The 26,962-nt window shown below is 40.4% G+C and overlaps 3 protein-coding genes across 3 annotated transcripts in view; 1 reads left to right on the top strand and 2 right to left on the bottom strand.

The window, feature by feature from the left end:
* Nucleotides 1-4,011, top strand: part of LOC143513993 (acyl-coenzyme A thioesterase 1-like) — a 40,238-nt gene extending 36,227 nt beyond the window's left edge. Inside the window, exon 10 of the mRNA XM_077004690.1 lies at nucleotides 3,610-4,011. Coding sequence (XP_076860805.1) covers nucleotides 3,610-3,771 — 162 coding nt within the window. The 3' untranslated portion in view covers nucleotides 3,772-4,011. The remainder of the gene's footprint in view (nucleotides 1-3,609) is intronic.
* Nucleotides 4,012-5,249: 1,238 nt separating this feature from the next.
* On the bottom strand, nucleotides 5,250-9,626 carry LOC143513758 (ubiquitin carboxyl-terminal hydrolase 37-like). The gene is made up of 11 exons (XM_077004491.1): nucleotides 8,856-9,626; nucleotides 8,646-8,772; nucleotides 8,371-8,507; nucleotides 7,099-7,190; nucleotides 6,909-6,988; nucleotides 6,684-6,809; nucleotides 6,514-6,587; nucleotides 6,125-6,188; nucleotides 5,913-6,048; nucleotides 5,723-5,826; nucleotides 5,250-5,289 (listed from the first exon to the last, which is right to left on the bottom strand). Exons 2-5 carry the CDS (start codon nucleotides 8,715-8,717, stop codon nucleotides 6,963-6,965), a joined length of 327 nt encoding a protein of 108 aa, XP_076860606.1. The 5' UTR covers nucleotides 8,718-8,772; nucleotides 8,856-9,626; the 3' UTR covers nucleotides 5,250-5,289; nucleotides 5,723-5,826; nucleotides 5,913-6,048; nucleotides 6,125-6,188; nucleotides 6,514-6,587; nucleotides 6,684-6,809; nucleotides 6,909-6,962.
* Nucleotides 9,627-12,435: 2,809 nt separating this feature from the next.
* On the bottom strand, nucleotides 12,436-26,500 carry LOC143513995 (acyl-coenzyme A thioesterase 1-like). The gene is made up of 11 exons (XM_077004694.1): nucleotides 26,375-26,500; nucleotides 25,996-26,198; nucleotides 25,495-25,594; nucleotides 25,060-25,250; nucleotides 21,606-21,769; nucleotides 20,422-20,541; nucleotides 20,185-20,264; nucleotides 18,526-18,616; nucleotides 18,213-18,293; nucleotides 13,491-13,632; nucleotides 12,436-13,375 (listed from the first exon to the last, which is right to left on the bottom strand). Exons 1-11 carry the CDS (start codon nucleotides 26,389-26,391, stop codon nucleotides 13,254-13,256), a joined length of 1,311 nt encoding a protein of 436 aa, XP_076860809.1. The 5' UTR covers nucleotides 26,392-26,500; the 3' UTR covers nucleotides 12,436-13,253.
* Between the last annotated feature and the right edge of the window lie 462 nt (nucleotides 26,501-26,962).

Here is a 26,962-nt window from a genome sequence, read left to right on the forward strand (position 1 = left end):
ATGGTATCATGATTCGTTTTTTTTTTTTTTATAACTGCAAATCTAATGTCCTCCACAGAGGACAAAAATGAATGGCTGGGTCTCAGGAGGATCTCTAACACCGTATGCACTTTGAATATTAAAACCATTTTAGAAATTAAGCTCAGATGTGACCAGTAATGGAGAACAAGTAAAAGGACGCGATCACACCAGTCTCATTGAAAATGAAGGATTTAATGAATAAAGTGCACCAACGCAAAACCTGTAACATAATCCAAATAAAGTGTGTGTGTTTGTGTGTGTGTTCTAATTGCACAGGTGGGTAAATTCAGAGGACAAATTTCGATTGCGGTGAAAAATCACAATTGACAAATATGGCACATTAAATGTTTTCATTTTCATTTACACCTTGATACAGGGGTTTAGGCTATCAAAATCACATTGCTAGATGTTCACCAGTTTTGTTTTTCCATGTTCCACCATAAACTGCGGTGCTGTTCCATTCTGGCATAATTAACTGCTGCACCATTTAAAACGAACTAGACCCTAGCGTACAAAAACAGACATTGGTCTTAGTTTGAAGACCAAAATTGTTTTGATATAAATATGCATTTCTTTTAATCCTCATTGTCAAATTATAGAGAGCTAGCTAGCTATCACGATCAGTTAAGTATGCTAGGTAAGGTATGCTAACCTAACTTTGTTAGGTTTTCTATTCTGTCCCTGGCATCACTTGCGCAAACATAGGTTTCACTAGCGTACGTAGTTCGTTGATACAATAAATGAATAATTACCACAAGATACATAATGTGACTAGCTAGCCAGCCATCTTAGGAAGCTTTTCAGCAAGGTGTCGCTTCTGGATCAAAGTCATAAATCTTAATCTGGCACCTCTTTACTTTTTTTTCTGTTAAAGAGCAATGTTACAGCCTTCGCACCCAGGATTTTATCTCTTTTAATGTTCCTTCGGTGCGGACTGAGCTTGGTAAAAAGGCGTTTTCTTTTTCCGGTCCCTCCAGCTAGAACCTGCTTCAAAAGGAATTGAAGCTGTCCAGTCTGGTCACACTTAGGGATTTTAAAGCTCTGCTGAAAGTTCTAGAGAATAGATTTAGATACTTGCACATGTAATAATTAAACTATATAAATATGCTATGTTTTATGAATATTAGTTATTTAGTTACTGTTAATTTTTGTTATATATTGTATGTTATGTTTTATGATGTGTATGAAGGAAGGACTAGAGCGTTTCACCGAGCACGTCGAGACTTCCCTTCGTATAGCTTTAGACAAAGTTGCACCACTACGATATAAGAGAGCCACGGAGAGAAGAATAGCGCCATGGTACAATGAGCACACGCGTAGCCTCAAACGAGCCGCGTGGATCCTGGAACGTAAATGGCGAAATATGAAGTTAGAAGTGTATAGACTATCATGGAAAAGCAGCCTTATTGAATATAAGCATGCCCTCCATATGGCAAAGTCCTTATACTTATCGGCCTTAATAGAAAAACATAAAAACAATTCAGGACTCCTTTTTAAAACTGTTTCCAGCCTTACGAGGAGTCATGAACAAAACAATTCTCTTATTCCACTAGAGTGTAGCAGTAACAATTTTATGAAATTCTTTAATGATAAGATTGATAAAATTAGGGAAAACATTAGTAGTGCTATCTCAGAGCCTGTCAACATGCCAATGCACCTTGACAGCTGTCTGGTCAGCTCTGATGCCCTGTTAGAGTCCTTCTCCCCAATTGGTCGTGAGGAGCTTATTTCACTGGTGAAATCTGCTAAACCCTCCACATGCATACTAGATGCTGTACCAACCCAACTACTTAAAGAATTACTGCACAGCAATGTAGAACCGTTGCTTACTATAATAAATTATTCTCTGAGCCTGGGCTACGTTCCCAGTTCATTTAAACTTGCAGTCATCAAGCCGCTAATTAAAAAACCTGGACTTAACCCCCAAGAACTGTCCAACTATAGGCCAATTTCTAATCTGTCATTCATATCCAAAATTTTAGAGAAAGTAGTTTCTTCACAACTCTCTTCCTTCTTACAGACAGAACATGTCTTAGAGTTATTTCAGTCTGGATTTAGAGCTCATCACAGCACTGAAACAGCACTAACTAAAGTACTGAATGATCTCTTAATATCCTCTGATAAAGGACACATTTAGTTTCTCATACTGCTAGACCTCAGTGCTGCTTTTGACACCATTGATCATAATATTCTACTTAATAGACTGGAGACACTCATTGGCATAAGAGGTCAAGCACTCTCCTGGTTCAGGTCCTACCTGACAGATCGTTACCAATTTGTGCTAGTAAATAACGAATGCTCTGAGCATTCTAAAGTAAAGTATGGTGTCCCACAAGGATCTGTACTGGGCCCCATATTATTCTCATTATATATGCTACCACTGGGCACTATCATTCGTAGGCATGGTATTAGCTTCCATTGCTACGCAGATGATACTCAGTTGTATATATCTTCTAATCCAGATGATACCACCACAACTCTCAAGATTGAGATCTGCGTCCAGGATATTAAAAACTGGATGGCGTCTAATTTTCTTAAACTAAATTCTGACAAGACTGAGGTACTGATTCTTGGGCCTAAAGCTGTTAGAAGCAATTGGGCTGATATTCCCCTTACCCTAGATGGTTTTACAGTAACACCAAAATCTACTGCAAAAAGTTTAGGTGTCACTATTGATTCTGATCTTTCATTTGACACACATGTATGCAATGTCACTAAGGCTGCCTTTTTCCATTTACGTAATATTGCCAAGCTGAGACACTTACTTTCATTAGCTGATGCAGAGAAGCTAGTTCATGCTTTTGTCTCGTCGAGATTGGACTACTGTAATAGTCTTCTAATTGGATGCTCTAAACCTTCCATAAAGAAGCTACAACTTGTACAAAATGCCGCAGCTAGAGTCCTAACCAAGGCTAGGAAATTCGATCATATTAGTCCCACTCTCGCCGCACTACACTGGCTGCCGATTAAATATCGCATTGAATTTAAAGTTCTCCTGTTAACCTATAAGGCGTTAAATGGTCTTGCCCCACAATATCTGAGTGAACTCATTGATTACTACAACCCATCTCGCCCTTTGCGCTCCCAAAATGCTGGATTTCTCGTAGTTCCAAAAATTAGTAAAACTACAGCCGGAGGCAGAGCTTTCTCTTTTAAAGCCCCTCAATTATGGAATAGCCTTCCAGCTCCAATCCGAGACTCTGACACAGTTCCAATCTTTAAATCTAGACTTAAGACTCACCTGTTTAGTCAAGCCTTCAGCTAAAATTCCCCTTGTAAGGTGTAGGGGCTTGGGGGCCCCCAGACGTTGAGATTTCTGGTGATCTGAGATGTTGATGCTGTCATCCAGCTGTGTCTTGGCATCACTCTATTTGTGACTATGACTTGACTGGAAAGCAATGTCTCAGTGAGCCCTCATGCCTGTGGTCACCTCTGAACCCCTCCCTTTAGTTATGCTGCTATAGATTAGTCTGCCGGAGCCACATGCTGATCACTGGCACGTGAGCTACGTACATTTAAATCAACGGTGGTTTAAATTCATGTCCACTCAGTCTGTATTATCTATCTTCTTGCATGGCTCTACCCAAGACGATTGGATACAGGCACCTGGGGGATGGTCTGGCTGCTGGTGGATGTGATGATACCGGGGTTCACCTGGGGAGTAACACTGCAGTCGGAGCCTACAATACCAGCATCACTGCTCCGACACGGAATGAAAGCCTGGCATTCATCAACAGACATTTACAGTGACAATATCAAAACCCAGAACTTTCAATTCTACCTTTTACCTAGTCTGATTGTGCGAATTATGTGTGACTTGTGTATTTGTGTGTTAACGGGCCGCCCAATGGAGGATGGGTTCCCTTTTGAGTCTTGGTTCTCCCGAGGTTTCTTCCTATTCCCCACCATTATAGGGAGTTTTTCCTCGCCACTGTCGCCTTGGCTTGCTCATTAGGGTTCTGGACCCATAGTATTGTTAACCTTGTAAACCCTGTAAAGCTGCTTTGCGACAACTTGAGTTTTTAAAAGCGCTATACAAATAAACTTTGATTTGATTTGATTTGAACAATATGTATATTATTTGGGTTTTTTTTTAGCTTAATTGTTGTTTTATATTGTATTGGAAACAGGTCTCTCTTGTAAATGAGACACCAAGTCTCAATGGGACAACCTGTATAAATAAAGGTCTAATAATAAATGGATTTTTGTGGAGTGATCGAATTTGAAGTCCGGTGCCCTGAGGAATCGCGTTTGTGACGATGGTGGACGAAAGGACCACTATAATTCCCCTAAATATATTTCATGTATTATACATCATTGTGCATTTGTAGCACATACTATTTGTCAGGTGCAGTATTAAAATAGGTCAGAGTAAATATTGTGTATTTTGGTTAGAATGAAAAGCTAAACCTTTTGAAGGCAATCAAGTATTGTTGACATCGTCTCAACACGTTAACCAGTGCATCCTCCTGCATATTAACTAACCAGCAGCTATTTGATCACTGGTCAAAATGGTCCATTATGGTCGTCTCCTTCCCGGTGCTACCTAGCCAGGATGTTGCTTCTCTTTCTGCAGAGCTACTCAGAGAGGCAGCATGTCAAGTTACTGGCAAGGTACTTGTCAAGGTACCCTCTTGTGTGATTGTGTGAGCTTTGAGATTCATGTGGGTTTTCCCTCTTGAGAACTACTCCATATATTTTATCACCTGTTTCCACTACAAGACATGTAGTCTTTCTCGTAGTCATATAAAAAATCCCATACAGAACTGCCATTCTCTCCCAACTTTTGTTGTTGTAATTTTGCAATAGCAGGAGCTGCAACATGACAGACCACGAGGTGCAGTACGGTCCTGCTAGCTAATGTAAAACTTCCAGTGAAAAAATATATTTCATATCAGCCCACAACTTATAAATAAACGGACAAAGGGTATCCTATCTATAATTTCAGAACGTCTTAGTTAGTTTTATAAGCATGTAGGGTAAACGCCCCTTTTAGGCTCACTTACACTGAAGTCTCTTCAGTGCCCAGAGGTAGTGTGCAAACAATGAGAGTATTAGTAGTTCTTTCACTTGATTTTGCCTGAGTGTGACATGATGCATGTAGGAGAAAGCTCCTCTATAAAAAAATCCTGAAGTAGCAGGTGAAGTTAAACAAGTCTTTAATTTTTTAGTGATGTTAAAGAATGATGGACACAAGAAGTGTCATCTGATGCATCTGGTCCTACATCATCACGTCAGCAACGTCACATCAGAGCTTCAGGTTCACTCCTGAAATATGCAAATAAAGAGTAAATGTTGGTTATTTCTCAGTGCTGTCGGTTATTTCTCTATGCTGTTCCAACTACTGCCGATTGATGAGGATGTGGAGAAAAACGATTCATTTTACTGGGTTAAGATACCGCTCACACACGCAAGTGTGAGTGGTAATTTAGGAACGAAGTTTCTAATTGCGCCCAGTAGCATTTTGATTATAAGGCCTAGGGCAGGGTAAAGGCTAATTTCCTACCTACATATATAAGCTTATGGAATGTGTTTCAGTTGAGTCCTGACAGACCGCAGTACCTATGTTCCCAAATCTGAAAGGCTACAGCCATTCATAATTAACTGTGTCCTACGATTGGATGAGAGGAACAGCAGTAGACCCGAACTGGTCAGAGTAGAAGCGTACCCTTTCTTATAAAGTGTGGCTGTAGATTCTTACATGTGTATTCTGACTTGGACCCGGTGTGGTGTTGGGTTTAGGGGGACACTGCTGCCTCCCCCAGGTCCTCCTTCCATGGGACCACGTTCCTCTCTCCAGCTAAACTGGACACAACAGCAAAACAGGAACAGTTGGAATTCAGCCTATTGAATTTCAGTAAATGTACCCAAGTTAGAAGGTGAGCTGCTACCTTTGCACGTAGAAGAGCAAGTAGGCTGTTGTTGCCGCACACTTAAGGATGGCTGCCTCATTCGTTCTTGCAACTTCCGAATCATTGAATGACAGCCAGCTCTCTCCTTCCTCAGCTACATGGCTGATGTAGTGCCCTTTAGGGGTAGCAAGCGGTCAGTAGTCATCCTATAGTTTCTATTGCATGGGTGTGAAAAATGTCAGACTACTCACCACTGTCCATGCGGACACCCAAATGAAACACCACAGCGTTCAGCCTGTATTTCGAAACACATTCCTGCAAACACAACATACATATACATCCTTCCATATGATTCAAGTGAAAAAGCATAATAGATCGTTGATACAGGGCTTTCTCATATCTGTTTGTCTGTCTCAGCCTCTCTTCCTCAGTCTCACTCAGCCTCTCCCTTCTTTTTGATCTCTCTATCTCTCTCCTCACCAGTGGCCTGAAGTGCTGTCCTTTTCCTACCAGTCCTTCTCTGCTCTCATTTACTATTAATAGGTTAAGAGAACGACATCATTATGGCAGATACTTATACGTTTACCTGTTGTCACTCCAAAGTTCAATATTTCACTGTGAGAAAAACGCAGATATCTACCTTGCTCTGGAAGAGAGTTTTTCTGCAGGTAATCCGGTCTTTTGTGAGGTTTGTCCAGGGTGCAAGCTGGTCCACTGTGGACAAATCACATAGCCATTCAGTCAGCGTTTTATAGCTAAATGTGTGAGGGTGGACAGAGTCAGTAGGCTCAGCCTGTTGTATGACCTCACCTTAACTGCTGCCCGAGTGCAGACACCCCAGGAAGGACAGAGAGGTCCAGCTCTGCTGGGATGTCCATCAGGTTTCTTAGCTTTTGGCCCAGCATGTCAAACCACTTCACATGTCGGATCAGAACTCTGCTCCAAAGAGAAAACAACTTAAGGACTTGAAGTGTGTGCGAGTTGGACTGGTTTAAAAATCATTGTTTCTGCTCATTTGCATAAGGTGAGACTCACTGTGGGAGTGAGGAAAACTCCATCTCTTCATGTGCCTTGCTGCCTTGACCACATTCACAGTAAAACTCCAAAACTGTTGGCTGTTTTGTGACAAAAATTTGAATGGCAGCATGCCATAACGGTACTCTTGCTCTAATTTAATAAAATGGTAATAAAGTGTTGTCCAGTAAAAGTGTGTGAGCTGACAAACCTTGAAGTAACTGTAGGCTGTCAGTCAAGGTAGAGCTCAGGTTAACAGAGAGGTGATTAAAGTCCTCCACTCTGGTGTTCTGCAGTCCACAGCTTTCACAAAATAGAACAGAGACATTACAATATTCACACAAAGATAACGCACTGTATCCCATACACAGTATATGAGTTTAGGGGTGTATTCAACTAAGGATTTTCATAGTCGAATCTGATTCGTAAGCTTTTCCCTTTAGTCGACTAATAGTCGATTCGGGTTTATTTTTTATTTAGAGCACCTTAAACGGGATAGCGTTCTCATTCAGGACTTTTTTCCTCTTCAAAGTAAAAACCTAAAACACTCAGATAAATGAATAAACACGGTAGGTTGGCTTTATTCAGCTTTTATTTATTTACTTATTTATTTTTTTAATGAAACAGAGAACATTAACTGTCAGTGCGCATTGCGCATATCGAACTGTCAGACAGGCACTGTGCAAAAAGTCAAAAATATTTTAAATAAAATATGCCTGCCTGAAAATATTAAAAAATTGCCACACAACAGCAAAATAATACAAGGAAAGGTTCAAGTAACGGGGTTTAAATGCAAACAACAAAAAAATGTTTAGGCTATAGGCCTACTTGCCGAGACGCACCGCGACGACTCGAGACGACACGACTGAAACGACAAACGTTTTTTTTTTCGCCTTACGCGTTTTAAATGGTATGCCATGTTGGTTGTTGTCGTGCGAAATGAAAGACGTTGATGACATAACTTGCACTTTACTTTGTTTGATTCATCTTTGTTTTTCAAAATACTTTTGAAGGTTTTTAGTAGCCATTATAATCTCGTCAGATGCTGCGCGTATTCTGTAGCGTGTTCAGCTCCGCTCGTTTGGATTGTGCAACAGCAGGGTGTGATTTATTGATGTGTAGTAAGGAAGATGCCGATTGTTAATGCGCAAACATAATTTTAAAATATTTATTAACAGAAATTAGTATGATTTTATATGACAAAAGGTTATATATAATGAAAACAAAGACATTTCATGTAACAACTAATGCTTAGCTGCATCCTTGGGCACCCCCATGCAGTTAGAATGGTACATTCGACTATGACGTTCATAGTCGACTAGGGGGTATAGTCGACTCTAGTCGAATCAGCGACTATTGCAGGTCACCCCTATATGAGTTATCACATACTTTGTGACAATGCACACTTTAAATGAACACATGTTAAGACTAGTTAAGACAAGTCCATTTACTAAATAAAGATGTGGGGATATAACAGAATTACCTGCTGCAGGTGCGCATGGACTTGATGTAAAACTCAAAGTTAGCTACAGGGCAGATGTAAGAGAAAGCCGAGGCCCTGAGTATCTCTCCTTCCTCCTTCAGCAGCTGAAAGCACAGCATCAGGAACTCATGGGCATTCTGTGGAAGACAGCATAGAACGTCAAATGGGGCTTTGCTCCTGGATTTCGGCAGCAGCACAGTGAAAAAACAAAGAAGACTGTGTGCAGGTCCTGCACGTGGTACTGATGTGTTCTTCAGAGGGCTATGTAGCTGGACCTGTTCATAGTATTCTCCAAACTCAGGGCACCAGACTGAAACACAGGCATTCAGGACCCCCAGGAGCTGCATCTTCTGTGTAGAGCTTTGAGTGGTGAGCCTGGCCTGATGCAGATCTGCAAAACATCTACACACGGCAACAGGAAGACCAATGTGATTTATATCTCTCAGTATCACAGCAACCCCCTAAGCATTCAGGCCCCACCTTACCAAGTTCACTGGTGATGGCAGGGCGTCGTACACAGACCTCAAGAGAAAGCTTACACGGAATGGCTCCAGCCTCCAAAGTTCAGACCATGTGACCCTCCTATTTGGGAGGTCCCATCTGGTCCATGTCCCCTGGGTGGCTAGTTCGACAGCTTTCGCCTTCCGTGTTTCCTCCTCTTGGTAACGCACTTCAGCTTGTACCATTTGCCTCCTCTGCTGCACACTTGCCTTGCTAATGTGCTCATGTAAAACGTAGAGTATGAACCATTAAATTGCAGTCTTGTTCAGAAACACAGTAATATTAACAAAAATTGAATTAAACAAAACAAAAAGACACTGGCGTTAGTTAAACAAGTTACTAAGCGAGTGCTAGCTAGTTAAATTCGCCAAAACGTCCAATAAATTAGCTAGAAAACACAAGAAGTTGTCTAGCTAGCTGGCGGACTAGCTTACGTTAGTTAATGTGCTGTGACTTCTTTATGTCTCACCTAGAATAGGTTGTGTGTCCCACCATATAGTTTCAGTTTTATGTCAAATTAAGTAGCCAATAAATGCCAATTGTGTCAACAAGATATCACCAAAACATTTGCACATGTGTTTGTATGTTTGTGTTTGTACCTGGAGGGATGAACAAAGTTCCTCTAACACCTTTCTCCTGGATATCCACTCTTCTTACACCTGGAGCCATGTACCATCGCTCTATGACCAGACTCGCTAACGCTGTGAGCTGGGCAAAACCCTGAGAAACATGTCCATCATACACAGAAATGTGGAATACCCGTGGCGAGAGGACATTTATTTCGTAACCTAAATTATATAGAGTGTAAATACATGAATGAATAGACAACAGAGAGGGAGAAATGAGAGAAAGAAAGCAGGTTACGTGCACCAGTGGGGAACCGTCAGGGCCCTCTACGCCCTAATATATATAAATATATAATTATCCAATTTTATTTTATCTACTTACAATTTTACAATCGACATCTAAACAATTACAAAAATATAAGCAAATAAAATATTAAACCGCAGGGCTCTCAAGTTTTGAATTCATTTCAGAGTGTGAGAGTGGCGAACGTAAGTTGTTGAGCGGGGGTGTGTTGGGGGCGAATGTAAGTTGTTGAGGGGGGGGGGGCAAACATTGTTGTATTTCGCTGTATCGATCGCCAGTGGAGGGCGACATATATATATGGATCAGAGGTAAATAAACTACTTTTTTTTTTTTCGCCGTGTGAAATCGGAAGTGTGGCGTGAGAGCGTGTGAAGACGGTAAAATGCGTGTGTCACACGCTCAATGCGTGAGACTTGAGAACACTGTTCAACCGTGTCTATTCAATCTGTGTTGGAAGGTGAGGGATTAAGTGGAAGCCTATGAGCCCCTATCAGGACTGTGATGCCCACTGTTCGTTTACAGAGGACCAGGCAGTTATAATTCAGCGCAATACCAGTTTCAAATGACAGTAAAATTGACCAATCATATCTTCCCTCTTAGTGGGCGGGCTTAACTGTATGATAATTTCCGCCCGCTGTGGCGACGCTAGCTGTCGTTAGCCTACCGCCGCTAGCTAGTTTCGATTTGGCCCTTTGACGTCCTCATTTACATATTCCGCTTGCGAGAACTACGGAGCTGTGAAACCTTATTACCTTATTTTGTTTGGAAACTTATTTTGCTTAACAAGTTTTCTAGTACAAATGTTATTTGAACGCACTACATGCGTTTCTAAAGCTATACTGTCGTCTCGTTTTTTTGTTTATTCTTTAGTGCAGTTTATTAGGAGAGGAAACAAAAAATTTTTTGGGGGGGGGATTTAGCGGGCCCAGGTTTAATGGTCACGGTTCGCTCCTGGCGTGCACACATGCACCAATTCATGTACTCAACCCTGTTCATGAACGTAATTAAGTAGCAGTCATCCATTGTCATGCCCTAAAGGAATTTTATGTTTCAAGGAATGGTATATTTTTCATATTTCTAAACCACTTGTTTAGCCAACTATAGCCGGGTTTCCATCCAAACCTTTCGAAAAAATAATGCGCAATTTCCAAGTTTCGGCAGAAAAAAATGCGAATTAAGCCTTGTTTCCATTAATTACAGTTATGCGAATAAACTTTAGATCACGTGAGAGGACGCCAAACAATAGTGGTTTTACGTCCATCTGGCAGTTACGCATTTTTGCACGTTGAGGTTTTGAAACATTTTTTTCTTTTTCTTTTCTATACATGGAGAAGTTAAATTAAATTTTTGCTCTCTCCAGAACTGTTTTTGTATGCATTTGCCATCTTTACATCGTGATCATGTACTGAACCACATGACTTGAGGCATGATACGTCATCGTTTATGCGAAAAACCCTTTTCCATCCAGTTTTTCAGAATTTTGGTGATGCGATAGTCTAACTTTTCCACCTCCTCCTAGCGTAAAAATCTTTTTGCGATATTTGGGGCTTTTTTCGAATTTTGGTCTTTTTCCATCCAGCTTTTTTTATGCGCATTTTCAAAATGCGCAAAAACTTGGTGGATGGAAAACCCTCTTATGTAGTTAAGGCAAGCAGTTTATTTATATAACACCTTTCATACACTGGCAATTCAAAGTGCTTTACACAAGAAAAGAAAGAAGATTATTACGACCAAAGGTCTATCACCTTGGGAAGTTAGTGTGTCTGAGTCATTTATTCTTACTATATATATCAAACGTATTCACTACTAAAGTGGAAATATTCACTGGTCACAGAGCCGTTTGCATCGCTGACAATGACAAGCTACACTCTCCGCCACTGACGCCTCTGTCTGCAATTAAGGTCCTGTGTCTCTGTTAAACCACCTCATTCAGTGTGGATTCAATTAATCTTCCTCCAAGCTGCAGTGGTGCAAGCCCACTATCTCTTTCTGGGGCTGATTACCTACTGATGTCAATGGATACCAAACTGCTTCTACTATGATAAAAATTTGTGACAATGCTGCTCTCAAGATCATCCTGAGCAAATCTCCCAGACTGACACAATGATGCATGCCTTCAGATCCCTCAAAGGGGCCTTTACTTCACCTCTGGCCCTATAGGCATATCAAACAGTGCCAGACCGTGTACGAGACCATCTTTCAGGAAACCGATTCGATTCCATCATAAAGTCTATCAGGTTGAAATGAGCAGGTCACATGATAAGTTTGCCATTTCTGAGCCCAGTTTTATACACTGCTGAAGAGTTTAAGTTTTCTTCTCATTAATGTATATATATTTTTAATTATTTTAAAATGCAAATGCATGCACTCAAATGATTTCCATTGCCATCCATTTGATAACCCTGTGTGTGTGTGTGTAAAAATGCAGATGAACTACATTTTAAAATGTCGGTGGGTGTGAGTGAGGCCGCAGTACTGTGCAGAGACAACCAGAGAGGGAGGGGGAGAGAGAGAGAGAGAGGTGTGAGTGTGCTTGAGGGTGAGTTCAGTAAAACAGAACCCAGCAGGTGACCATGGCAGCAGATACAATCAGTGTCATAGTAAAATTGTAAGTCAGTTGGAAGGAACAAAAAGTTAAATGCTTACAATTAGTCTTTTAAACTTTTAAAAGTTTATTTATTTTTATCTCTTGTATCCATATATGATGTCTGTAAAATATCATATATAATACATATATAATACACATTCACACAAAACAAATCCCCAACTAACTATACTACAAGTCCATGATGTGTTTATATATAATACATTTCACACACCCAAATAACTAAACAGCTTCACAGTGTTTTTTGTTATTTTTATGAAACAATATCTGCCAACATTCAAATGCAAGATATCAGTACTGGAGCTGTATCAGAAACACTGGTAACCTGAGTTGTATCCAGTAGTGTCAAGAACAAATGCTTGCTTCTCTTAGCTGCAAAGGTACCTTTTGAGAACATGGTCTGATTTTCAGGCCACACATAGCAGGATAGACGGTAGGCCACCACAATCTTATACATTTTTGGCCAGCAAAAATGTGCCTCAATATATTCTCCTGTGTCTTATGGTTTTCCATATGACCACACCATAGACATTTAATGGGATAACCTCAACACTTCTGGCCTATTGCTGTTTGGATAGCACGTAATGGGACATCATCCTTCAGCAAACGCAACTGGAGTAACTGGCTGGTATTCATGGATCCTATCAAACAATAAGGACAATGCAGTACCCAAATCCTTCAATATGATTATCAAAAAAGCATCCCCTTCCCCTCATAAGGGGATTGCCTTTCTTCCCTACCAGACAACCTAGAAGTCGGCTGATACATTGGGCCGATATTTTCCATTTATAATATAACAGCATCTGCTGATATCCGTGTTTAGTAGCGCATGGCATACTACCATTTCTCCTTCTAAAATTATTTGGTTTTCTCTATTCAAATACTCCTCCATGCAAATGATGCACCACTACAGTTTTGCTTGTGGGGTAGTGTGATAGAGATGTTGCTGTAGAAAGGCCAGAATTTTTTCCCATGAGTCCTCTTGGGCATCTGCATGTGGTTTGGTCTGTCCACCCCAGAGCAGGAGCACTATAATCACACACACACACACACACACACACACACCCCAGAAAGCACAGGGCACATACACACATCGTCACAACATCATGGTACAAGTGCAATATCAAAGGACATGCACACGTACCTTTTTCTTGGCCTTCTTGCAGTATGAAGTTGGTGGCCCGGTGGTGTGGTGTGTATGGTGGCTCAATCAGGTGACCTGCCTCAGGGTAGATGAGGACTTGGAGCAGATGACGATTTCCTGCCTTTTCCATTATCTGTTGTATCTAAGGGAAATGGACCATAGATGATGCTAAACATAAACAATGGGTTATGTGTGGTTTATGTATGGGTTAGGTCAAGGTCAGGTTATATTGGGTTTATCTAAACTAGTTATCCAATCACTACACACCCACAAGCTACCTTATATAATATATATTGTGATACAAGGTTTAAGTCAACATATCACTTCCTCTCTTAGGCACTGCACAACACTTGACAGCCATCAAGCTGTCAAGTTGCTATTGTTTAGCTAGAATTTTTAGCAGTTGTAGAACAGCATGTAACAAAGCATATAAAAAAGACTGATTAAAACAAAAGGCAAAACTGTAATTAAAATATTTTCGATGTAGTGCTAATAAAATAAACAAAAAAAACCAATTAGGTTCATTCAAGCAGACTTTAGAACATATTTGTGTTGTAATTTTGCTTTGAAATGTCAACAGAACATTGAAGAACATAATACTGAATATATAGTACTGTACTGTACATAGTACTGAATATTTAAATCTACAGCCCTCCTCACCACTTTACATGAGCATTTTAACAAAGATACACCTTCATACAGATTTGTCTCATCATGCACATTTTTCTAGCTACTTTATTTGCTACTTTTTCCAAATCCAGCCTCTTTTAACAGTGGATATTATTTGGGTGATGTGCCAATCTCAACATAGCAGTGACCCCGACATGTAAGAGGCAGAGTAGTGACTCATGGAGTGAGTAGTGACAGAGCTGCTTCAGGTTAATACAATATCAGGACTGAGTTAAGTGTGGTTCACCATGAAAAAATACCCAGCCATCAGGGGTTCTGTGGTCAAAAACTGTGGCCAGAAAGGGCAAAAGGATGACACCACGGACGTAATTTGGGGGGGGGGGGGGGGGGGGGGCATGTCCCCCCCACTTTTTCAAAAGCCGGTTGTGGTCCCCCCAAGTTTTTACGGTTAAAACCAAATATTTAAATAGTGACGAATCCATGTCCCCCCCACTTTTGAAATCAAAATTATGTCCATGGATGACACACATGAACCACAGCTAGGGTTGCAGCGGTAACCGGTTTCACGGTATACCATGGTATTAAAATGCACGGTTATCATACCGTGTGCCTTTGCTTATTACTGGTAAAAAGCAAGCCAGCGGAGAAACTGACCCGTGCATGCGCAACTCCGCTTCGGTTCAGCTACTCAGCACACAGCGGTGAAAATGGCAGAAAGTGCATCAGACTTAACAAATGTTTTAACAAAAAAAAAAGCTAAACTAAAATCAGCGGCGAAAATGACGTAATCGCGGTGGCTCCGCCCGTGCGCAAGGGTCTCGCGCGCTGTCGATTCGCGAGGTCATGCACTATGCGCGCCGCGCCTCAGCGCAATTAACAAAGTCATGTTTGCAGGGTTCATACACCTTTATAAGGTGGAATTAAAGCACTTGTACGTAAAGGTCCGTTTCAATATTTCCCAGCACCTTAAACTTAAGTTAAATATTTATACATATACTCGAAATGATTCGCTTTTTCATCACATTATTTAATGGTTGTTTATTTTCAAAACGCCCAATCTTAACGTCTTCACGTTCTCTCATGTTTCGTCCTGGAATTACAAGAGGCTCGCATTTGTTAACGTAATACAAGAAAACTGTGCGGAGTCGTGCGCTACGGTCACTAGTGAAAGTATAATTCTAGCTTTTTATGGTCCTTGCTTTCACTAGATGTGAAAGACGCCATTAATTTACATGCGTTCATTTTCAAATTCTAACGTGCCTGTTTTTCATATGTTAAAACCAGACTCTGTGTGAACGCCTTAAAATATAAATCTCTATTGTGAGGGTCATGTCAGAAATAAACCCTCTCTTTCTGCAGTATCTGGTTATATTCTAACTTGGCAGTACAACAGACGTTTACAATAGTTGTTGATCAGACACTGACCCAGGCTGAGTTTATCAGATATTAAATAATTTAAACTTAAATAATTGTACTGAAATCCATGATTTAGGTTTCTCTAATTTTGCAGTATTTATATAAACATATGTACAGCTTATTATTTTTTTAAAAGGAGACATTTTGTATACAATAGTTCCAGGTTTCTACAATAAATAGTTAATTGAACAAAAAAAACTTTTTGTTGTAATTTCTTTAAGGGTCAGTGTATCTTTTAATAATATACAAACTAACTGTGATACCGCGATACCGTGGTATTTTCTGAGACGGTTATCATACCGTGAAAATCTCATACCGTTGCAACCCTAACCATAGCAGAAGAAGTACAGACCTTAATTGTAGACATACAAGAGTGTTTCTAATAAAGTTGCTGATTAGTATTTACTAAGCAGCTGGTTTATTGCCAGACTGCGAATTTGCCTATATGACATCAGAGACTGTCATGGCAATCCCAAAGCGCTATTTTCCACAGTTAACAAGCTTTTAAGGCCTGCTAATAACTTTGCCCTCACTCCATCATCAATGCTGTGTAGCAAATTCATGACATTTTTTGAAGAGAAAATTAGGAAGATTCATGCTGGCATAGCCCTCACAAACTCCTCTTCTGACCCTGTTCAACAAAGTCCTCCAGTCAGTTGTTGCTTTTCAACTTTCACTCCAGTGGATACCACCACAGTAGCGATGTACATCAAGTCCGCAAAACCCACCTCCTGTGTTTTGGATCCTCTGCCTACATGCCTGGTTAAAGACTGTCTGCCCTCACTCTGTCCTCTCTTCACCAGGACTATTAACGCTTCCCTCGCCTCTGGCATTGTTCCCCCCTCACTGAAATTGGCTGCCATCACCCCTATCCTTAAGAAACCTGGTTTGGCTCCCGAGGACCTCGGTAATTACCGTCCCATATCCAACCTCCCTTTTCTCAGTAAGCTGCTTGAGCGTGTGGTTGCCACTCAATTAAAGGACTATTTATCATCTAATAATCTATTTGAGCAGTTCCAGTCTAAGTTCAGGAATAACCACAGCACTGAAACTGCTTTAGTCCAAGTGATGAAGGATCTTCTATTAGCAGCCGATTCTGGACTAGTTAACATCTTGGTTCTACTTGACTTCACCGCAGCATTCGACACAGTTTGCCACTCACTGTTGACCCGGCTGAAACTCTGGACTGGACTATCTGATACGGTGCTATCATGGTTTGAGTCATACCTCTCTGACCGCCAGCAGTTTGTTTCCCTCAGCGGCTTTAGATCCACCTGCTCTGCTGTAACATCTGGTGTACCTCAAGGCTCAGTCCTTGGCCCACTTCTTTTTATAATCTACCTCCTCCCCCTTGGTAATATCATTTGACAGCATGGCCTCCAGTTCCACTGCTATGCTGACGAGACCCAAATCTATGTCTGTTCCAAGCCCTCTGATCTACAACCTCCTGGATCCTTGCTCAGCTGTCTCCATGATGTCAATTCCTGGATGGCAAAGAACTTTCTCAATCTAAATAATAGCAAATCTGAGGCCATTCTCATTGCCTCCTCACCCACTCTTCGGAAACTTGTTCACTATCCATCTCAATTCCTGGATTCGTTACATCCACATCACCTACTGTCCGTAATCTGGGTGTTATCTTGGACTCAGCTCTCACAATGGAAGCCCATATCAATAACATTACTAAAACTGCTTTCTTCCATCTAAGAAACATCGCTAAACTCCACCCTTCACTCACTGACTCTGCGGCTGAAACTCTTGGTCATGCTTTTGTTACGAGTCGACTGGACTACTGCAATGCTCTGCTGGCCGGACTGCCGGCCAGTAAAATCAAGAAGCTCCATCATGTGCAGAATTCTGCTGCCAGGGTCCTGACACGGACTAAAGCATCTGAGCACACCCCAAAACTGATATCACTTCATTGGCTACCCATCCAATACCGCATTCAGTACAAGACATTACTCCTGGTCTTCACTACAGAACCTGGCCCCCCCTTACCTGTCCTCGCTAGTTTCACGCTACTGTCCTGCACGTTCTCTCCGTTCCGCTGATGCTCACCTCTTGGTTGTTCCCCCAGTCCGGCTACAAGGGTTCGGTGAACGAGCTTTCAGCGTTGTTGGCCCAAAGCTTTGGAACTCGCTCCCCATTTCCCTGCGTTCCTGCACTTCACTCAAGACTTTCAAATCTTGAACTGAAAACACACCTGTTTCGGACTGCTTTTAATATCTCTTAATTGTTTTATATTATTTACTGCTATATCTGACCTTTCTCCCTTTTTATCTGTACAGTGTCCTTGGGTGTTTATGAAAGGCGCTTTAAATAAAATTTATTATTTATTATTATTATGCACCCACTGACATAAGGACTGATTCCAGTTATTGTACTGTGACTGTGTGAGGGGTCTCTTTGTAGTATGTGTGGTAACTAGCTGGGTAAGTTAACAAAAGACACAAGGTGCCCTCAAACCTACTTTACATGACATTGAGATCCCAGATAATCACTTTGTAAAATAGGGGACCCAGATTTATTTTTGTTGAGCTGAATGTGTATTAAAAGGGACATTAAAAGTGTCAATGGTCACTGTATAACAAAATATCTCAGTATTGCTATAAAACAATATACTGTGCTGCCCTATAGGTTATGTATGTATATTATGGCACAGGGATATCATCTTACATCTTCAGCAGATTCCAGAGTGGGCCAGTTCTGATCATCACCACCAACCACCAACAGCACTGGACAAGTTATTTGGCCAACCTGTGTGTTATACTGCATTTCATTATGGGCAAAACACAACTACAGATTCAAATCTGTACACTTTCAGACACACACAAAATATCATACACACCCATATGTTTCTGACAATATTCGGCATTAAACAAACTACAATGAAGCACAAAGAATGAGATGACTATAATAAATATTATAAATAAATATAATAAATATTACATTATTATAGGACCTTTTTAATTATAATCATGTTACTTACATCCACTTTGAGAGAGGGATCTGTTGGGATTGGCAAAATAATGTCTCTCCAGATGAGCTGATTATTCTCTACACGAAATTTATTTACATTTCTAAAAGTCAGGAAAAAAGTCGGAATTTTAATTTGTAAAAAGTCCGAATTTAGTAAAATTCATTCAAATTCAGAATGTCATTAGAAACCAAAGTCACAATAACATGAAAAAAAGCATAATATACTTTATACTCCTCTAATTCACATCTCCTAACAGTTCCATCTGCAAAAATGCCAGGCACTAGCATCTAGGTGACAGAGGTTTTAGTGTCGCTGGTCCTAAACTCTGCAATGTTAGTTTAGGATAGTTACGTACCTGTCAGTTAGTTACGTACCTGTCAGTCATTAACGCTGTTCAAAATGAGTCTGAAAACTCATCTATATCAGCTAGCTTATGAGTGAGTAATCATTTGTTTAATCATTGTTTAGTATTTTATTATATAACATTATTATTTTATTTTGTTGTATTTTTTATATTCTTATTTTACTTTCATTACAGTTATTGATTTAAATCTGACAGTATTATCCATTTTCCTTTACATTCACTTTACTGTTTTATGCTGATGAAATTCTGTATTTTTTGTTTTGTTTTTTATTGTACAGTGACCTTGGGTCTCATGAAAGGTGCTTTATAAATACAATCATTATTATTACAAAACCGAATACAAATTGATGCACGAATCACGTATCTCGTATGTCTACTTGTAAAACACATCTGAGGGTGACTTTTCACCCACATCACATCACACACATCTGGCATTGCTTTTAGGTGGACACTGGCATAACTAATAAAACACACCAAAGCCTCTAGCCAAGTGAGCAGGGCTGTTTGATGCCAGCAAGTCTTGAGCGATTTTTCCAACTACATAATCTGAGAGCAAGTTTTCTAACTACATACATAATTCAATTGTTTTTCACTTTGCTTGTTTTTTATTTTTTGTAAGACTAATGTTACTTGTAGTTGTAGAACAGTCTTCACCTGTGACTTTCAGTATAGCATCTACGTGCTACTCGTGTGTTGTCACTCCTTGCCGGTGCTATGGACATTAAAATAGTTTGAGACACCGTCTGCCTCACCTGCTCCCTTAATCCCTCTGTCACACATTTGTAAAGTTTATTCCAGCAGACACAATTCAGTGACTCTGAGAGCCCAAGATTTTGAGTCAGCATTTGGCCTCGGACTCTGCGGGCACTGTGAAAGTAGTGTGTTTCTTCGAGAAATAAAACAACTTGCTCTGCAAATTCGATACATTTGGTCAAGTGTGACAGCTATTTTTGAGCCCAGGACCAGTTCAGAGAACCAGTCTCTGGTTCTCCTGAATTCCGTGGTCTGGACTTCACTCTAGTGCGGTCCACTGCACATTTGGAAACTATCCACTGTCAGTACCAAACATTATTTATGCTACTGCGTCCTCCCAACATTTTGTCATGTCACAATTTCATATAAAAATTACAGCCCACAAATTGATCTAAAAATAAAAATTTTTGCATGTTTTGTTTGTTAATTTGTGTCAGTTTTCAATAACATCACAGCTGTGATTTTGTCACGGTGATAACAAATTCCATCTTTTGTTCTTTATTATTATTTAAAAATATTCCATAACAATAAGAAAAACTCTGACTGCTTACTTGGATACATTGTCTATGCTTTCATCCAAAGACTTGAATACTGGAGTGTGACTGCCACTGATGCACACACAACACTGAGGCTACACACAAACGCACAAACACCCATGCACATCCATGCGTGCACACACACATGAATAAATAGTATTACAATTTGTGCACATGTGGTTGTATTCTTATTTGGTATGTTTATGTATGCTTATTAACAAAAGATAATGTGTGTGTTTAAGGGAAACTCACTTTGATGACTTTGGAGTTGGCGGCCATGGAAAGAGTGACAGACGTGCCCAGAGAGAGACCAAACAGAGCCAATCTGTCCCTCCACACCATGGCATGATTCTGCAGGATCTGATATGCCATCTACAACACACACACACACACACAAATACAAACTTAAAAAATTATTCCAAATGACAAATGCTGAGTCAACAGTATCAAGCAATTTATATTAAGCAATTTATAAAGAAGACACAAGAAAACATGACCAACAACATGAATACTGCATTTAAATGTACATTATACAGAAACAGACTTTGTCCATGTGCTACCCTTAAGGCCCATTCACACCCTACGGTAATTACGGATACGGACCCTTTCGTCCGGTTCCGGAGGTCGTTTCATCCGTCAGTGGGTCCGTTGCCAGAGCGCTTACGAATCCGTAGTAACGGAGCAATATAAACCGCAAATCAGGGGGCAGTAGAGAGTCAGAAGCATCGGGCGTACACCAATTCGGGAAAATCAATGAAGAAGAGTACTGGACTTTAAAAAATGACGCTCGAGTTAGAAGAGAAACTTTGCGAGTTGGTTAGAGGCTACATTCTGCTACGGTGCCAGGTCATCGCGATAAACAGCGATGCAAAAACAGCTGGGAGGAGATTGCTGGTGCGCTGGACTATTTTGACTATACTGCCCTCTAGAGGATGTATTAAAAAAAATCATAACAACGTTGGAAACGGAAAGAGGTATAGTGGCCCCCTACGGAGGGTACGTTTGGTACGGACGGACGAAATTCGTCCGTGTCCGGAGGTATAAAGCAGGCTTTAGGGGGCAAATGTCTGTTTGTGCTCACAGGCAGACACACGTGCATGCATACCACACTTTACACTGAGGTGAAGGGTCAGTGGGTGAACTCTGCCTGCTAGTGGTTTACTACAGTCCTTTTACAGCTCATTCATATGGAACCACTATGCTGATTACATAACACGTGTGTACAAACCTCTACAGAGACTACCACAGTGCACTTCAGCACGGAGAACAAACAATAATCATTCAACACAAATTGACTTTGTTGTTAGCTCTATGTTCCTAGTGTTTGTTGTCAGAATTGCAGTACTCTCCTATATGAATAGTTCTGGCAATATTTTTAAAGTGTCAAATTACGACCAATTACTTTCAGTTCAAGGAAAAATAACAAATGGATTTACCTCAATGTAACTGATATCAGCTTTATTTTTTTTTAATTCCCCTGGAAACAGATACTCCAGTGCCATCGAAGCAAAGCCGTGTGATGCCAGGAGTGCAGATCGATACTCCACCAACCCTCCCCCCCCTCCCCACATATCCAGCACTCCAGGGAATGGGCCAGGGCCTGGACACACACACACACACACACACATCAATTTTATTCTCCCTACTTGAGGCAATATGCATCATTATGCTTCAATGCTAGAGTAGGCTGGGTTTCTTGGACAGAGAGATGTCAACCATGTGCATTAGATCATTAGGACCCCTTATTTTGATTCATGACTGCAAACTTTCCCAAATAAAGGCTGATCAGTCCATGTGCAAGTAGATGCACCAACAATCAGTATATTCCAGTATGTTGCTTCCTCTCTATAGAAGTGAATTGGTCTCAGAATTAAAATTAAAATGTAATACACAAAATGGCAATGTAATTTTCATTTACATGTTCCACTCATACAAACTTTGAGCTCAAAATTCAAATTCAAATGCAATAATTCCATTCCCATTTGCAATGTGGTAGACGTCTATTCATATTTCATTTACACATACATTTTGATGCTTATATGTGCCTTAATTTAGATGAAAATGTATTTCCTGATTTGAACAGTCAATGTGATCATGCAAAGGTTGTATCAAAACTATAAGTAAAATGTTATTCACTTAATATGCATTTGCATTCCATGATAATGCGTTTAAAATGTAATTTTCAACCTCACCACCATGCTAAAAAGATATCCAAAATTCAAATATTAAAAGGGAAATAGCACCTGTCCTGTTTGCAATAACATTACGATACCAACAGTGCGGGTAAGGATAATGGATGGATGGATTCTGATAAAAATGCATTTTCTTTTTAATGGTCTTCCACTAGAGTCAGCCAATTAGGTTCCACAGTCCTGTTCTTTAATTAACCAATCGGGATCCACAGCTTTTCCCTTCAGGCAGCCAATCAGGATGGGGCTATAGCAAGCTAAGCAGTACAAGCGGATTTTTTAAAAACATGGCCGCATAAGTGCTCATTAGATTAATTCAAATGGTAGCAGACGAGTCCTTATGGTGAATTTACACGCAATCAGTGTGAAAGGCTAATAAGCAAGTGGCAAAATTCTCTGCCTTATCTGATGCTGATGTGACTGTTGTTCTTGCCAAATTAAGAGCTGTGGCAGAGCAACTAAGTGTGCCTTGAACTACGGTGGTAGAACGGCCTACCTCTGTGAAGCTGGCACGTAAACATATTTCAGGAGAAGGTAGATGTTGGTTGTATTTAAGCAGTGCCACTTGCTCGCATTGGCTTCAAGTACACTGATGGCTTGGACATGATGAGCATATATTGATAAACATGTAGTGATTTTTTTTTTTTTTTACTTACAGTCTACCACTGTATCTTAAGCCTGCTATAATGTAAATTCGGCATTTTGACAAACAGCATTCTGCTAAAGTCAGAACTCCTCATTTAGAGGAGGTTAGCCAGCTGTTGTTCACTCAGCAGATCAAACAATTAAACAAAATTATAAATATAATATAAACTATCTTTATTTCCACAAATCCTGCAAATGGTTAATTGTGCTAGCAAAAACAAGTGGCTCATACATTCACCAAAAATAAGTAATCAGAGGCTAAATGCCGCTCCTGTGGCATTAGTCCCACTAAACAGGTACCGAACCCCCTCTCGAGGAAATTGGGATGTTGAGGGGATTCTGGATGACATCACTCATCGAGGAAGTACCACTTTATAACTTAAAAAAAATTATAGCACTAATGTTTCTTTAAACAAACACGCATAAGCGAGCAGAAATGTTTATTCTCTTTCTGATCACATGGGGTGCCAGCTTCACGGAGGTAGGCCTTCCGACTGACTGATTTACTTCCATACCTCTCAGCCTTTTCATCTATAAGCACCAGAGGTGGGACCAAGTCAGTGTTTTGCAAGTCTCAAGTAAGTCCAAGTCTTTATACCTCAAGTCCCGAGTCAAGTCTCAAGCAAAGACACTCAAGTCAAGTCAAGTCTCGAGTCAAGACAGGCAACAGTCAAGTCAAGTCCCAAGTCTGAAACTTGGAATTTCAAGTCCTTTCGAGTCTTTTTTTTTTTTACCAATGTTGCAGGTATATTTTAAATGTAAATAATAGACATTATCTTTTTAAAATCTGTATTCTCCTCAAATCTTGATAAAACATGTGCAACTGAAAACACGAAGTATAAAAAAAAATTAAAATTACACCTCTTTATTGCACAGTTCAATTTGTTAAACTTAGCTGCAAAAATATTCATACTTTAAACTACAATTTTCCAGAAATAAATATTATGTGAAAAAGTCATAAGTAGAACTCCATGTTCAAATAAAAAGTGCTGATATTTTCACAGTACAATACAAAGAACCATAACAGCATTTTCCCTCTCTTCTCTTATCTGGTTTCTTGGAGAACATGTGTGAGTGACACAAGACAAACAAATATAAGAACTGAACAATTAACAGGAATCTGCAACTTTAGACATTTCAGTAAACTATTCTGCATTGCATTTGCTGGCCAAAAGTCTGTATGTCATTTGTGCACGATGAATGATGTCCCCATAGCGGAAAACTCGCTCCACTTTTGTCAATATATTTTTTTCTCGACGTAGATGTCTTCAAATACACAATCCATGCTGAGATAGAACTGGATATTATGATGGTGACAGAGAGAGGCTCTCTTCCCCGAGTTCAGATACAGAACCCAGGGTTGCCAACTCTCACACATTGAGCGTGAGACACACGCATTTGACCGTCTTCACACGCTCTCACGCCACACATCCGATTTCTCACGCCGGAAAAAAATCTAGTTTATTTACCTCTGATCCACATCTATGATTCAATGAGTTACTAGTTCGCTCTGGCACCAACCACTGGCGATCGATCGATCGCGATATAATACTTAATTTGTGTCCATTTTACACCCCGCCCGGTAAAAATTTACGTTCGCCAACCCCCCATTTGATTGGTTGTGCTGCAGCTCATGCACACACACACACGTACAGAGTGTGGAAAAGCAGAGGACTGGTCTGCGTCAGAAGGACGGAAATGAAATTAATGGGGCGCACTTTATAAATATTAATATGCGTTTTAAAATTTAGATTTGGGGTAAAAAAAATCAAGTCTTTGCAAGTAAACAGGTTCAAGTCCAATTCAAGTCCCAAGTTATTGGTGTAAAAGTCCAAGTCAAGTCTAAGTCTCTGAATATTTTTTCAAGTCAAGTCAAAAGTCTTAATATTAATGACTCGAGTCTGACTCGAGTCCAAGTCATGTGACTCGAGTCCCCACCTCTGATAAGCACTGAACACTTCAAGGTTGCGTGTTCTCCCCTTTAAGTGCCCATTGATGTCTATAAGGTGGAGACGTCAGGTTATCACAGAGTGTGTTTGTAGGTTTGGGGTTGTACCTGGAGGGATGAACAAAGTTCCTCTAACACCTTTCTCCCGGATATCCACTCTTCGTACACCTGGAGCCATGTACCATCGCTCTATGACCAGGCTCGCTAAGGCTGTGAGCTGGGTAAAACCCTGAGAAACATGTCCGTCATACACAGAAATGTGGAGTACGAGTGGTGATAGGACATCTTTCTTTCGTAACCTAAATTATATTGAGTGTAAATACGTGAATGAATAGACAACAGAGAAGGAGAAAAGAGAAAGAAAGCATGTTACAAAAAAACTATTCAGTTTCAAAACACTCATGATTAACCATATAAATACAAGTGTCAAGCTTTCAACCTGTTGCTTTATGTGTAGACTACAACATTATAAATAACGACCCTGTGTATTAAAGACTACTGAAACACCTGTCTCATACGTAGGTGTAGTCCAGTAGGTATTACCTTAGTCCTGTTCGGCTCCCTGGTACTGGCCGAAGACTCCACATCAGTCCCATGGACTCCACACCTACATAGGTGCCGCTCACACTAGCGTCCTTTACCACTGCGTGCACACATGCACCAATTCATAAATGTACTCAACCCTGTTCATGAACTTAATTTACAAACAGCAGTCATCCATTGTCATGTCTGACCCCCGCTATGTGTCAATGCCCGGCCTAAAGGAATTTAATGTCTCAAGGAATGGTATACTTTTCATATTTTAGACCATTTAAACCAGCTTTACTTTTGCAATCAACACTACGTGTTTAGCCATCTATGTAGTTAAGTTTATTTATATAGCACCTTTCATGCACACACTAGCAATTCAAAGTGCTTTACATGACAAAATAAATAAGATTATTACGACCCGAGGTCTATCATCTTCGGAAGTTAAGTGTGTCTGAGTCATTTGTTATTACTATATTTATCAAACGTATTCACTACTAAAGTGGAAATATTCACCGGTCACAGAGCCGTTTGCGTCGCTGACGTAATGTCCGAAAGCTTCCCAAAAATCCTTGTCTTCTGACTGATGCAGTGAGCGAAGTGTTACATCTTGTTTTGGTCTTAAATTCTTCACCACGATTTGAAGTTTCTCATCCACAAGCCCCCTCGTCGGCTTAATCGAAAGCAAGGGGAATTGTTTGATCGCGGTGCTGATTGACCTGTGAAAAGAAACGCGATACAATCTGGGAATTATTGTTTCTGTAAGGCTGCTGCTACTTACACAGTTTTTTCTTCTTTAACTAGAACAGTTAAAGGTCTAGCTGACTTTTTGCACGGTATGGACGCGTGTTAATACGAAGTGTGTTATGATAAATTCAAGATCTTCCACTCCCACCTCTTAGTAGTCAACATTTTCAAATGACTTAATTTGCCCCGTGCCTCCTAATGCGAGTGTTCTAGTGTTGTGTCGTTCGCGAACGATTCGTTCAAATGAACGAAACATTTGAATGAACGAACTGAATCGAATCACTTCCTCAGCTGATTCGTTCCTTTTTCATTTCAGTAATTGAGCTCAGCAGCGACCGTGCAGGCCGGCAGGGGAACTGCAGTGTGGTCTGCGAATCACCGAATCACCGAGAAGCCTCTCGCTGCAGCCTGCAGGAAGGCGGAGTTGGACATCCAACCCCGCCCACATCCAACTCCACCCTCTTCTCAAGTCCGAAGCCACGCCCATGTTACGTTCGAAACTCGGACTGTTTTTGCTCCCAGTAAACAGAACTTCCAGAACTTCCAGATTTTAATTAGTTTAACAGATGCCAAGAAAAACACGTTATTGACCAAAATGTATGTCTTTATTATCCCCCATGAATAATTTAAGTCTTAGTACAATCTTTTTAGATTTTTCTTGAATAGTTTAATTGTCAGTTCTGAATATGTACAGGACATACAAATGATTGAAATTACATTACTCTCTTACCCAAAG

This window comes from Brachyhypopomus gauderio, chromosome 5 (assembly GCF_052324685.1).
Source record: "Brachyhypopomus gauderio isolate BG-103 chromosome 5, BGAUD_0.2, whole genome shotgun sequence".
In the NCBI taxonomy this organism is placed as follows: domain Eukaryota; kingdom Metazoa; phylum Chordata; class Actinopteri; order Gymnotiformes; family Hypopomidae; genus Brachyhypopomus; species Brachyhypopomus gauderio.